This window comes from Micropterus salmoides, unplaced genomic scaffold, assembly GCF_014851395.1.
Source record: "Micropterus salmoides isolate LMB-PRFRI ecotype aquatic unplaced genomic scaffold, ASM1485139v1 Ms_hic_scaffold_7, whole genome shotgun sequence".
NCBI lineage: Eukaryota > Metazoa > Chordata > Actinopteri > Centrarchiformes > Centrarchidae > Micropterus > Micropterus salmoides.
In genome coordinates, this window is record NW_024044459.1 from 5985424 (window position 1) to 5998032 (window position 12609).

At 42.0% G+C, this 12609-nt stretch overlaps 2 protein-coding genes across 2 annotated transcripts; both read right to left on the reverse strand.

Moving 5' to 3' along the window:
- Positions 1-359: 359 nt before the first annotated feature.
- Positions 360-7951, reverse strand: abcb9 (ATP-binding cassette, sub-family B (MDR/TAP), member 9). The gene is made up of 12 exons (XM_038703059.1): positions 7867-7951; positions 5878-6673; positions 5039-5153; positions 4525-4655; positions 4205-4410; positions 3928-4125; positions 3683-3811; positions 3384-3572; positions 2891-3064; positions 2128-2287; positions 1612-1748; positions 360-1443 (listed from the first exon to the last, which is right to left on the reverse strand). Exons 2-12 carry the CDS (start codon positions 6542-6544, stop codon positions 1126-1128), a joined length of 2424 nt encoding a protein of 807 aa, XP_038558987.1. The 5' UTR covers positions 6545-6673; positions 7867-7951; the 3' UTR covers positions 360-1125.
- Positions 7952-8276: 325 nt separating this feature from the next.
- On the reverse strand, positions 8277-12467 carry zgc:113436 (uncharacterized protein LOC503528 homolog). The gene is made up of 8 exons (XM_038703061.1): positions 12299-12467; positions 11522-11715; positions 11316-11427; positions 11076-11214; positions 10813-10867; positions 10471-10728; positions 10274-10390; positions 8277-8978 (listed from the first exon to the last, which is right to left on the reverse strand). Exons 1-8 carry the CDS (start codon positions 12465-12467, stop codon positions 8718-8720), a joined length of 1305 nt encoding a protein of 434 aa, XP_038558989.1. The 3' UTR covers positions 8277-8717.
- Positions 12468-12609: the final 142 nt, after the last annotated feature.

Genomic DNA, 12609 nt, shown 5'->3' on the forward strand with positions numbered 1-12609 from the left:
GACAACGACTATATATTATAATCATAGTATATGAATATACAATGCAATATCTTATCTGTAAATTAAAGTAGTTACCTCACACCTAGCTTCTTGCAGGCAGGAGTGAGATAGAAAAGAGGCGAGCCTGAGGCTGATGGGACTGACACTAGCTTTAAACAACATGATAAATGTGAATAGGAAGTTCATAACATTCTACGATAATAAAAGAAACACCCTTCAAAATACTACGAATGTTTCACAATCCATGATTACGTTGACTGAAATCTGAAAAATGGGTGTTTACGAGGTGACATTAAATGCAGCATTTCCAACACGTTCGTTTCCACAAATAAATAAAAAAAAAAGACCATGCTGAATATTTTTAGTGTTCATTCCATCTGTTTTTATTTACACTGATTCATACAAATCTCTTGTGCCATTAACGGAGTTATCCTCACCGCAGAAAATCATGTATCTCTATAGTGCATTCAGTTCAACGACAAAGACAACCGTCTTTTCTTTGTAGTCATTAAATCACTAACTTGTGGAATTACAAATGATGTAATTAAACAGCCCTGTATAGAAACAAATCAGTTCACATGGCTACAGTAAGAGCAATATAAAAGCAAAAACAAATCCTGAGAAAGTTATTTATTTATCTGCAGTGCAATGATGAGGTAAACAACCACAAACAGTACATCAATGGCAACATTACCAATTCTTAAAGCTCTATCAGATAGTGATCATATCATCATTCATTCAGGTTTTATTTCCAGTGGTAATGCCAACCCTCTGTGATATGGTTTGATACATTCAATGTATTTTTAGCTTAAAAGTGCTACTAAGTTTTTCAGTGTAAGTGGATCTTAATTTAAGCTGATTAAGACATAACACTTTGATCAAATTCCACATAAAATATATCAAGATCCTTCAGTAGTGTTTTGAGGTCTACATTCCGTTTAAGGTCATTTTCTTCTCTTTGCATGACAACGGCTAGACTTTAAGCTGCTGAATATCTGTACAAAATATCTTCTACAGTACAATTCTACAATATCTCCTTCCCAAAATAACTCAAAACACTAGCAGCCCTAAAAAAAAAAAACCATCCAGCAGACCAATCCCATTTCCACACACTGCAGTCTATTCTCAGTAGCGCACATTGCACTCGGCCTCACTGCTGCTGCTGCTGCTGCTTTGTCTTCTCTGCTGCCTTCCACCATCAGACCAGCTGAGATTTTCAGGTGGGTTCAGGACTTCTGCCCCTGTCTCTATGCCCAGGACCTGCCTCTGTACCAGCTTGTAGTACAGCCCCCCGCTGGCCATCAGCTGACTGTGAGACCCCTGTTCGGCCACACGGCCCCTGTCGATCACGATGATGTTGTGTGCCTTCTCTACTGTGCTGAGACGATGGGCAATCACCAACACAGTGTGCTCATGCATGATGTTGTTCAGGGCCTGCTGAACCTGCAGTAGATATGGCAGAGATTAAAAAAATGATCACTGAGATCAATCAATCAGAACAGCTCTCTGACACATTACAGCTCATTAAAGTGGTATTTATCACAGGGTTATGTTATTGCATTTCTCTTGCCTGCCACCCGTACATAACATTTCATTTGGCATTTCACTTACAATGTGTTCGCTCTCTGCATCCAGGGCGCTGGTCGCCTCGTCCAAGATAAGAACACGAGGGTTGCGGATGAGAGCTCTTGCAATGGCCACCCTCTGTTTCTGCCCCCCTGACAACTGGGAGCCTTTCTCTCCAACACCTGGGGAATAATCAGGAGCAATAACTCAGCTGTAGCACATAGACGTCATCTTTATGAAAGCACAGATGAGTTAGCTTAATTTATTTAAAGGAGAAAAAAACACATCAGGCCTTTTTATATTTTTGACTGTGTTTGGATAGCAGGCAGTGAAGAGGTGACTGCAAATAAGTGCAGAGGAGGATGATGCAACAAAGATCCCGGGTTACATTAGACTTTTCAAAAGAAAGTAATAATTGAGGTATAATTTGGAACACGCTTCCATTAGGCCTAAAAACTAACTGTGAGGTTTCAGCGGAGGGAAGCTAGTATAAGGGCAATAGATTACGATCTAACACTAATAATAAATAGTATTAGACTCAAGTGCACAATTAATAATTACTTGTCTCATAGCCTTTGGGGAGGGTGGTGATGAAATGGTGAGCATTAGCCTTGGTGGCCGCCTGCTTCACAGCCTCCATGGGGACGTCAGTCAGGCCATAGGCGATGTTCTCCTTGACCGTGCGGGCAAACAGCACAGGCTCTTGGCTCACAAGAGCAACCTGCAGAAGCAAATAGACAGATCTATGTGTGAAAGATCTTAACCAGCAATGACTTGATCCTACTAACAAGTACAGTGTGTAGCAAATGTCGGATATACTGCCATTGTTGTCCCAGAACTGTTAAAAACCCCATCAGTGAGCCACACTGTAGCACTGGGTGACATGTTCCTTCATTACAGTTTAATACGGGCACTGTTTATTTTGAGTCCATGTCTAAATACACCGCTGCCCGTAAATACTCACTAGGGCACCCAAAGTGCATTAACCGACAGCAGAAAATAGTCCCCAACAAATGAGCAACATTTGCTAAATACGTCCAGCTGTTTTAGGAAATTACCCAGGTCTTTAGAAAAATTAACTAACATATTCGTCACCTGTTTTTAGAAATCAACATCTACAGCAGGAACCAATAGGCTTGGGTCTGAGTGTCACAAACGGGGTAGGAAAGTTGGAAATGTACTGAAAGACAGACTACCACATTTTTTAGCTTTGGTCTTCTCATGTGATTTGCTGAGACTTAACACAAATAAAGAATAGCGCCAGTCTTGTTCTAGCCTGTTCCTAATGTTGAACTCTTATCAGTTACACTGGATGTGGACTGACCTTGGAGTGGAGGTGGTCGTGCTGGATGGTCTGAACTGGCTTCCCGTCCAGCAGAACTTGGCCTTGCTGTGGAAGGTAGAAGTTCTCCAGCAGACTCACACAGGAGCTCTTCCCACTGCCTGACGGTCCCACAAGGGCGGTCACCTCGCCAGGCCGCAGAGTGAAGGACACTCCCTGAAAAACACGCCGATTAGGGAAGTGATTCTTTCAAAATTAGAGAAGTTAACATATATATAAATTGCGAAGTTGTAATGCTGCCCGATTCCCCCAGAACTGTCTTCCTGACAGGGTACAAAACATTGTACAGTAGCTTTTAGACAATACTTGATCCCGATTTTAAATAAAAGGCTTTTACTGGCCCCATGTTTCGGAGTGAATTAGTAGTGAGGTGAGCCCTGACTCTTCTACCTGATGCCAAACTGATCAATTTTAGTGTGAAGAGTTATACACAGTTCATCAGCACATTCAGGCAGTAAGATCCTTCAGAACAAACCTTTAGAATATCAATCTCAGGGCGCGTTGGGTAGGAAAACGTGACGTCTTTAAATTCAACCAGGCCGGCGCACGTGTCTGGAGCCTCTGTGCCATCGGCTGGGTGTTTGGGTTTCCTGTCCAGGTACTCGAAAACCTTCTCAGCAGCTCCAACTCCCTGCATGAGGCCCGTGTACACCGATGCTATACTCTGTAAGACAAACCGCACGTGACAGCGGTTGATGGGATTAGAGCCTTGTAAAGTATTTGCATACATACACGATGAAAGAAATGAAGAAAATAAGAAAATGGGTGAAATACCTCAAGGCATTCTCCCAGTTCGAGCATGTATATGAAAAAAGATATCAAGGCACCACTACTCATCTGATTGGTTACCACAAGGTGGCCGCCATAGTAGAGGATAGCAACCTCTAAGGCAAGCTCTGAGATCTGAAAAACACATACAAACTCTATTGGCGCCCACGCTAAATAATAATAAATAATATTTACCAAAAGAGATTTGGAGCTTTACATCTTCATTTAAAAGGGCAACTGCTGATACCTACACAACTGGACCACATGTAGCAAGCGTAGGCCAGGGCTTGTTTTTTGTTGAGCTGGAACATGGCCAAAAGCTTGGCGTAGTAGGAGTCGGCCTCCCCACCCTCATTGGCGAAGCTCCGTACCGTCCTCATGGCCGAAATGGTTTCTTCTGCAACTTTATTGGCCTCTGCAAGGGTTGTTTGCACCTCTTTGGTTAATTTCTGGAAAGAAAAGTACAAAGGAGCGAATTTAATCTTACCCGCAAATGGAATGATCAACACACACACGAAACTACTTCACCTTGTAGTATTCGCCGTAAAGCCTAGAGACGAGGGCGATGAAGGGGAATCCCATGATGGTCACCAGCGTGAGCTTCCAGGACATCGCAAACATGAAGATGAAGAAGCCAGCGCCCTTGATGGTGCTCCGCAGGAAGATGTTGATATTCTGAGCAATGAGGTCACTCACCTGGGTGGTGTCAGCTGACAGACGTGAAATGATGTCACCTACAGGGGGACACGGACATTTGAAGGACTGCTCTTCTAATGAAGAAGACTCACAGAGGGAGAAATCACTAATACACATGGAGGGACGATTGGGTTAAAGTGTTCATATATCACCTGTATGGTTCTCATCAAAAAAGGCAATTTCCTGCCTCATCAGAGTTCTGAACAGATGATTCCTGAGCCGCAGATTTAACCTTGCAAAGGTCAGGGTGAAGACTCCTCCCCGTACTCCCACCGCCAGTGAACTGTGGAGAGGGTGAAGGTGTCATGAAGCATTTAGGTATCTTTTAAGTTTGGCACATGTGACACCTGAGACTTCCTGGCTCAGAATCTAGTCAAGCAATTTTGTCACGTCACTAAATCACCACACTCTCTTTCCTGATCCCTTCCATCTCTGAATGCTGTCCAACAGTGGCAAAGAGCCCAAACCTACAATCATTAAATTACAATTATTGTTACAGTAAATAAAACATTAGAGTCCAAGTTGGCAACACTTTCACATAAACAAATGCCCCTCACCTCATACTGCCCTATAATTATAGTGTCTACATATATATAATCTTAGTGAGGACACACATCCCGTCCAACCCTCACCACTGGCCTCAGAAGACAACCTGTAGATGCTCACCTTGCAAAGGCCAGTACTGACAGCATGATCACAGGCTTAGCGAAGTACTCCATGCTCCTGTGAACCACAATGCTGTCTATTGCTTTCCCATAGTAGTAAGGTATGAAGGCCTCACCTGTAGGTTAAAGATAGACACCGGAATATAATGTAAGGGATTTCCACGCGTTTTTTGTGGAACAGATTTCTCATCCGTGTGATGAGCTAACTTTAAGAGTAGAGCTGAAACAGTAAGTCAGTCAATCCGTTAGTTGAATAAAGGAAATTCTATTGTCAAATGTTATAATCATTTCATTGTTGTGATTCTCTCCTTCTGAGTTGTGATGCTTTGCTGCTTTTTTTTTTTTGTCTTGTGAGACTGTTGGTCGAAGAAAACAAGCAATTTGGAAAAAGTCTGCTCTGGGATACTTTGATGGACATTTTCCTCTATAGTCAGACGTTTTATAGACCAGTCGATTAACTGAGAAAATAATCAGCACACTAATCAATAATGAAAACTAGCTGCGGCCCTTGTTAAGAGGTTTAACCTTGTTAATGTACACTGTTGAGAGGTTTTTTGGCCTTCAGTCCACCCTTTATGGATTGCAAAGTCCGTGTGATAAGATTTATTTAAATTGTGACATTGAAGTTTCCTACTGTTACTGCTACTACTGCGCTTAGTTGCTCTTTATGAGAGCATAGATAAAGTGCTGTATAATCTGGAATGAGTAAGACAGACTCTGTACACTATTGCCATAGAAAGACTGTTGAGTTATTGCACATTAGTGCTGCAATCCTCTGTAACAGATAAGTCTACACACTGTGATTTGACTGCTTTATATTATTACGTCAAAGACACTCACACACAGCAGAGATGATGAGGAAGAGGACGGCTACAGACAGCAGCCCACCATCCTTTTTGCAGTAGTTCAGCAGACGTCCCAGTGTAGCCCCAGAGTTGGTCTTCTTCTTCTGGCTTCCGTCCACCTTCTTCTGCCTCTCACGTCCCACCTCCTGTTCCTCCTCACCAGCTGCCTCCACCAGCTTTTCAGCGTCCTCAGAGCCTCCTCCCCCTCCACTGCTGCTGGTGTTATTGCTCGCTGCCTTGGACTCCTTCCCCAGCAGCCCCCAGAGTAGCATGACACCCAGAGAGGAGGCACAAGTCCAACTTATCAGGCTCAGCAGCCAGGGCTGGTGGTTCAGAGGCCCCAGCTCAGACAGCATCAGCAGCTTGGCCAGGGCATAGGTGATGGAAATCAGGCAGATCAGGAGAATGAGGGTGGTGAGTTTGGCGACCCTCGGTGGGCCGTCTTCTCTGTTCCATGACACCCCTATGGAGGCTCCCAGCAGCAGGGAGGCTCTGAGCAGTACAGTCCCCCAGAGGTCCAGCGCTGACTGGAGGATGTTAAAGTTCAGGGCGTCCTTTTTAAATATGCTGAAGTATGATCCGTGTGCATACAGGACAGTGGTGACAACCACGTCCAGTAGGATGTACAACACAGAGCAGCTCACAGCTACTTTGATGCCCATGCTGACTAATGGGACCGATTTCTATAGAGAGTTATGATCAGTATATTTTTATTTTCTTTAAACGTCTTTTATTTTGAAGGAACTTACTTCCTGTCTCCTGCGGCTCGAGGACACGGGGATGAGGTAGTCCTGTAATAACAAGTAATATTTACGCTGTTACTGTATGCTCTGAATGAATGTCCCATAAGGTTGCAACATCTGACCAACAAATGTTCCACTACTTTATCAGCTAGCTATGTAATTTAGCTGTTAGCAGACGGCGAGCTGTTATCAGGTTTCAGATGCTCCCATGTTTTTAATCCCTTCATGTCCAGCCAGGTGTCCACGGGGTCATTCACTACAGTCTGTCTCCAGTCATAATCAAATACACCGTGGCGTATTGGCTCTACTTACTAAGAGACAGCACTCACGTATCAAATTGAGTTTAGTTACCTAACGTTACATTAGGGAAATGGACACCGGTATCAAAGATCGTCTATAGTACTGAGGATTCACACTTTGCAGGTATCTGACGACTGCGACGAAAGACGTGTCGCTGCAACGCGCAGACGCATTTGATGGCTTCATGTAAAATCGACTTTGACTTCCTTCTGTGATATGAATCAATGACGTGATGGAGCTGAGTCAAAGTCTGAACACAATCAAAGCAGTGCAACCGACAGGCTTACCTTGGTCACTCAGTCCAGGAGTGGGGACGTAGAATAGGTCGTTTTAATAGTATCATGTTTAGATCTTAAGTTTGTGTTTTCATTACTTGTATTTATTGTGTATTTTCATCCACTTGTATATGATCCCTCACTGTAGTAATGTGGACTAAAACTACCGGACTATTATTAGTTCTCCACTTTACAGGGTTCTTTTTCTGTATTTGCTTTTAGTTATTTATGGTCATTTGTTGTTTCTTTTCTTGGCATTGATGTTTCTTTTTATCTTATTTTAACATAGCCTAGGCCCTATATGTCAGATGTCTAGGCTAATTGTTTTCTTACTGTTTTTGAACAAATAATTTCCCAGTTTGTACAGAGAATAACATCTCTGGTCCATCCTGTGGGCTTGCCTGGGTTAGTGGGAATCCCTGGATTAGTAGTAATAGAGAGGAATTTAATACCTTGAGTCAAGTCTTTGGGTGGGAGGTGCCGTTGTCGATCATTTTATAGTTAATAATTTGGCCTAGTCCTCTTTTTTGGGCCAGCAATTCGAGTGCCCTGGTATTTTCAAAATTAGACTTTATATTTTTCACTTATCCTTATATTTCAGAAATCCATGTTTCAACTGAGTTTGTAATTGTAGTCTGTATTAAGTTGCCAAGTATTTTAGAGTACCTGGTCAATGAGGCAGCGAATACATTCAAACTTGTCAAAGATGCCGATGATCTCCCATACACTTCACGGAAAAGAAGGCAGAATGACACCTCTTCGCTTTTTATCTCTCTAACCTCAGCTGTGGCGGAAGTGGGCGTTCTGTGGCTCCTCCCTCCAGTCAGTGTTCAAGAGCTGCGAGTCAACAACACCAAAAATACGTTGACAAAGTAGCCCGGGATTCTCCACGGTGTCATGAGTGGACTTTTTCCTTCGATGGAAGTCATGTTTTGTTAAACCCAAGTAAAACAGAACAATCCTCTTAATTATTGGGTCAAAATGATCACGACTCTGAGCAAAGTTTGTCAACATAAAATACTAAGAATAGTATTTTAAGTTCCTACAGGAACAAAAACAAAGAGAGACTCTAATAATACAGTAACAAATGCTCATAAGCAATATTTAATTTCCCATAATGTACTGACTAGACATTATGGGTACAAAAATGAAACCTTCATTTTAAAGTATTGTAGCTTAAAAATTGATTGTATAACAAAGTGAAAACAAATAAGTTAGCATCATTTTCATGGGAAACAATGTTATTTTGTAGGGAAACAGGCAAGAGCTCACATTCACAATTCATGTAGGGTCAGTGTTTACTGCCATTTACTTGGCCAGCAGATTCTGTTTCTACGTGTGAGATTCATCTACAAGTCAAACATCAGCCAGCAGTTTGTTCAGCTGACATGAAGCATAGTAGCACTCCTCATCACACTCATTTCACCAACAGCTGGATTTCCATCTTCTGTCTCATGACAACGTATGGTCGTGCTCCACTGATGTGTCCTCACTACAATCTTTCCAAACTGTCCCCTTCAGTGGACGTCAGATTCAGCTAAGTGATAGGCTAACTCAGTCTTTATGTCTTCGGAGCTGCTTTGCTCGGTGGCCAGCACCGTCTCAACAGGAAAAGACAAATATAAACTCTCTTTCAGTTTCTTCGGGGAGGGCGAGTCTCCCGCGCCGAACAGGGGATCTGCCATTTTGAAGGTCATCGAGGGCATGTTATGTGTCCTGCGTTTGGCGTTCTTCTTCTTCTTCTCTTGTTTGTAGGCTGTGTTCATGTTCGCGATCACCTGGAAGTGGAACATTCAGACACAAAGGGATGTCAAAATGTTAAAGGACAATACAATTATAAAACATCTGAGCTGAATATTTTCGCTCTGTATCTACCACGTTATGCCAACAAGAGCACTGAAGCACTAAATATTTTCTTCACAATGACAATGGGTAAAATGGTTGTAATGCATCTCTCAGGGGGATGAACCCACATAGAATTATTACCAAAACTTGCAGACCCCCAGTTCTATGGAGACTTTCGCTTCTTTTAGTTTGATGTTTTGGTTTTGGTTCGCTGACATAATGTGATGCATGCTGGACTTAGCATAAGGCATGCTGGTTAGACACTTTGTGAGACTTTCACCGGTGCTGCAAAACGTCACCATGTCACAGGACATTAAAACCTTGTGGAAGCAAGGCAGCTGCAGTTTTCTGAGTCCAGCCACCGCAGTTGCTTTTCTCCGGCTGCACCAAGTTGGAACCACCTTTTGCCTGATTTCAGATCAGTCTTTGCTGTCCACAGCAGCTAACGTTTGACTATCAAGTCGGCGACACGTCAGCCGCATCGAACGCACCTTATATCAGTGTTTTTCTGCAAGTTCCGCTACTCCTAACTGACCAAAAATAAATAAATAAATATATTTTTTAAAAATCAATTAATCCAGCTTTAAAGAAGTTTTAAAGTTGCATTAAATCTGCATGAATTCAGGCAACACATTTTTTAAACAAACCCGCCTTTCTGCATGTCCTATCAAATCAAATAACCCTCCTCTCTATAATTAATGGGCCATTTAACCCTCCCGTACATCCCACAAAGTAAATACTGTACATCACACTAAGAAAGTATCAACATCCATTCATGGGATGAGTTATTTTAGTGCCGGCACAAACTGAATCAGATTTTAATAGTTTTGAATTTGAAATATTCTTACTGAATATTGTATGCAAAATTTGAAATTGTATTTCACGGATTGCAAATTAATTTAAGTAGTATTGTTTTCAACCTGTGAGTATTATTTAAATTTTGGTGGAGTTCAAAAATTCAGGTCAGAAATTTAGTTTTCATATTCAGTTTCTCAAAATTTGATTTCAGCTTACTAGCACTCATCCAGGGGAGTATAGACTAGGGTAGAAGAGCAGACAACATTTCAAAACTATAAAAGTCAGATTCAATTTGTGCCGTCCATTGTGCACTAAAATACCTCCATACCTTTAAAGACACGGAAGTGAGAATCATAATTTCTGACCTTGTGTCAAAACCAACAAAGCAGTGTCTGATTGAAATAGTGCAAGACAAAACCATATGAATTACCAGTTGCTTCACTGAGTTCTGCTGCTCCTGCATTATGGTCATGTATGTCGAGGCCTTCTCCTTAATGGAATACATATCCTGTTCTAGCTCATCATAATTCAGCAGGCTCAATGTAGTCTAGAGGGAAGGAAATAAAATTGGTAAGCAGAAACAAACAGCACTGTTAGAATTTTTTCCCCAGACAAATGGAACCTTACCTCGTTTGGTAAATTAGCCTTCCTGTTGAACATGAGGGAGTAAGGGGTGAACTTGGTCGTAGGGTTGGTGGACGTCCTAAACAGAAATAGGACGGGGTCCAGGAAGTCGTCCCACTCATCCTGCTTCTCTGTTACCATCTGCACAATGGCTTCCTTCAGTAACGGACTTGTGCAGTCGTGGAGCGGGTTGAGCTGAGGTTGATCCAGACGGGAAACCTTCTGCACGATGCTCCACCTTTCGCACAGCAGCTTCGTCACCTGGAAGATAAACCAGACCCACCACTGCACTACAATCTCTGATCCTTCTATTGAGCTGTTTATTGGAATGAACTCACATCTCACCTCATCACAGAAGTCAGCATTCTGCGTGCACACTACTGTTTTAGGGGCACCAAACCTGATAGCATAAAAGAAAACAGAGTTCAATTTCAAGTTAAAAAGTTTTGTAATTTTGTGGCTATCAACATGGGTTAGAATACCACTCAGCCACGTAAAACAGTTTTATCAAGTTCTATCAAAAACACCAAACCTTTTGGTTTTGAGGGACATGAAAGTGGTCTTAAGTAGAGGACTAAATAAAACAAAAGTAACGTAAACGTTTTTACCGATATATGCATTTGGAAATACATCTGGCAACAGAGAGCGCATCTGTCTTTTGCACTGGAAAAGCTTCTGGCCATTTACTAAAGTAATCAATGAGGACTGTGACGTTGGTGTTGCCTTGCCGCGACTCTGGGAAAGGCCCTGGTGAAGACAAGAGAAAAACAGACAGCAGGTCACAAAGTGTGGAACGAAATCGTACAGCAGAAAAAATATTATTTGATGAAATTAATTGAGGCAAAAACCTATAATGTCAATCCCAACAATGTCCCAAGGTGCGTCCACTTTTATAGGCCGGACAGTCCTTGCCAGGCTTTTATTCCTCTCTGTTTGCTGACAGGTCTCACATACTTTTATCTGAAACAGCAAACAGTTATCATTACGGTTAGACCATATTATCATTATTTCCAAGTGATGTTAACAGAACACTGACGACATAAACATGTATTACCCAATCCACTACATCTTTGACGATCCCCAGCCAGTAGTACTTGCTCTGGATCCGGTGGACAGTCTTCTTTTGGCCCAGGTGATGACCGATGTCATTAAAGTGGCAGTCAAGAAAAATCTGCCTCTTCCTCTCAGCCTCAATCACCACTTCCCTCTTCTCTTCTTTCTTGGGTCCCACATAGTACAGCTTTCCCTCTTGAATTAAGATATGAATGAAGAGTGGGGCATGCTGTAGCACACTTTGGTACTCCGACAACAAGAGGTTGCTGAATACATCTTAATAAATACTTGTGGCATATGATGCGAACATCACACCATACTGAGTTTAAAAAATTGTATTTAATGTTGTCTTGCTTATCTTGAATGGTAGACATACTCAGAAAACAAAACATGGACCTGCTGAGAGAATAATGAGAGCAACGCCTCAGTTTGGCAAACACCACATATCTTCAGAAAATGTCATCTTATATTTTACTTATTATATTAGTTCGAATGTTGTTCCAATAAAGCAAAGTACAGCCAGGATAGTTACAAGTGGAGATATACCAGTGCTGGTTATTGTGAACCACTACATTAGTGAGCCGAACTTTGTAGAGGCGCCAACAACTTCATTTAATATCTTACTTTATGTCCTATAAAGTATATATTTGCTGAAAAGCAGGGCCACGTTAAATTTTCAAGTCTTTTGAATGGAAGTTCGTGACGCCATCAGACGTTCCTGGAGCTAGAGGAAAGCAATACATTGCCAGTGTTTTATTCGCTGTAGAATAACCCTTACCATCAATGATAAATTTCTGGGCGTATCTTTTGAGATTCTTCTTTCGTAAAGGATTCATTGTCTGAGGAAAGCAGCCTTTAGCCACAAAAGTGTAAATGTCACCGAGTTTATTGGAGCTGGATTCAACCACCTCCTCCTCAGCCACTTGCAACGACTCCACGCTTAACATTTCCGCATAGACTTTACAAAACAGTACGGACAGCGAAAATACACCTCAATGCGAAAAAATATCCTGGTGACCAATCGGCATATTTAGCAGCAGTGCTAGCTACTGCTAACGAAGACAGATCATCCACAACAAAATCACAACA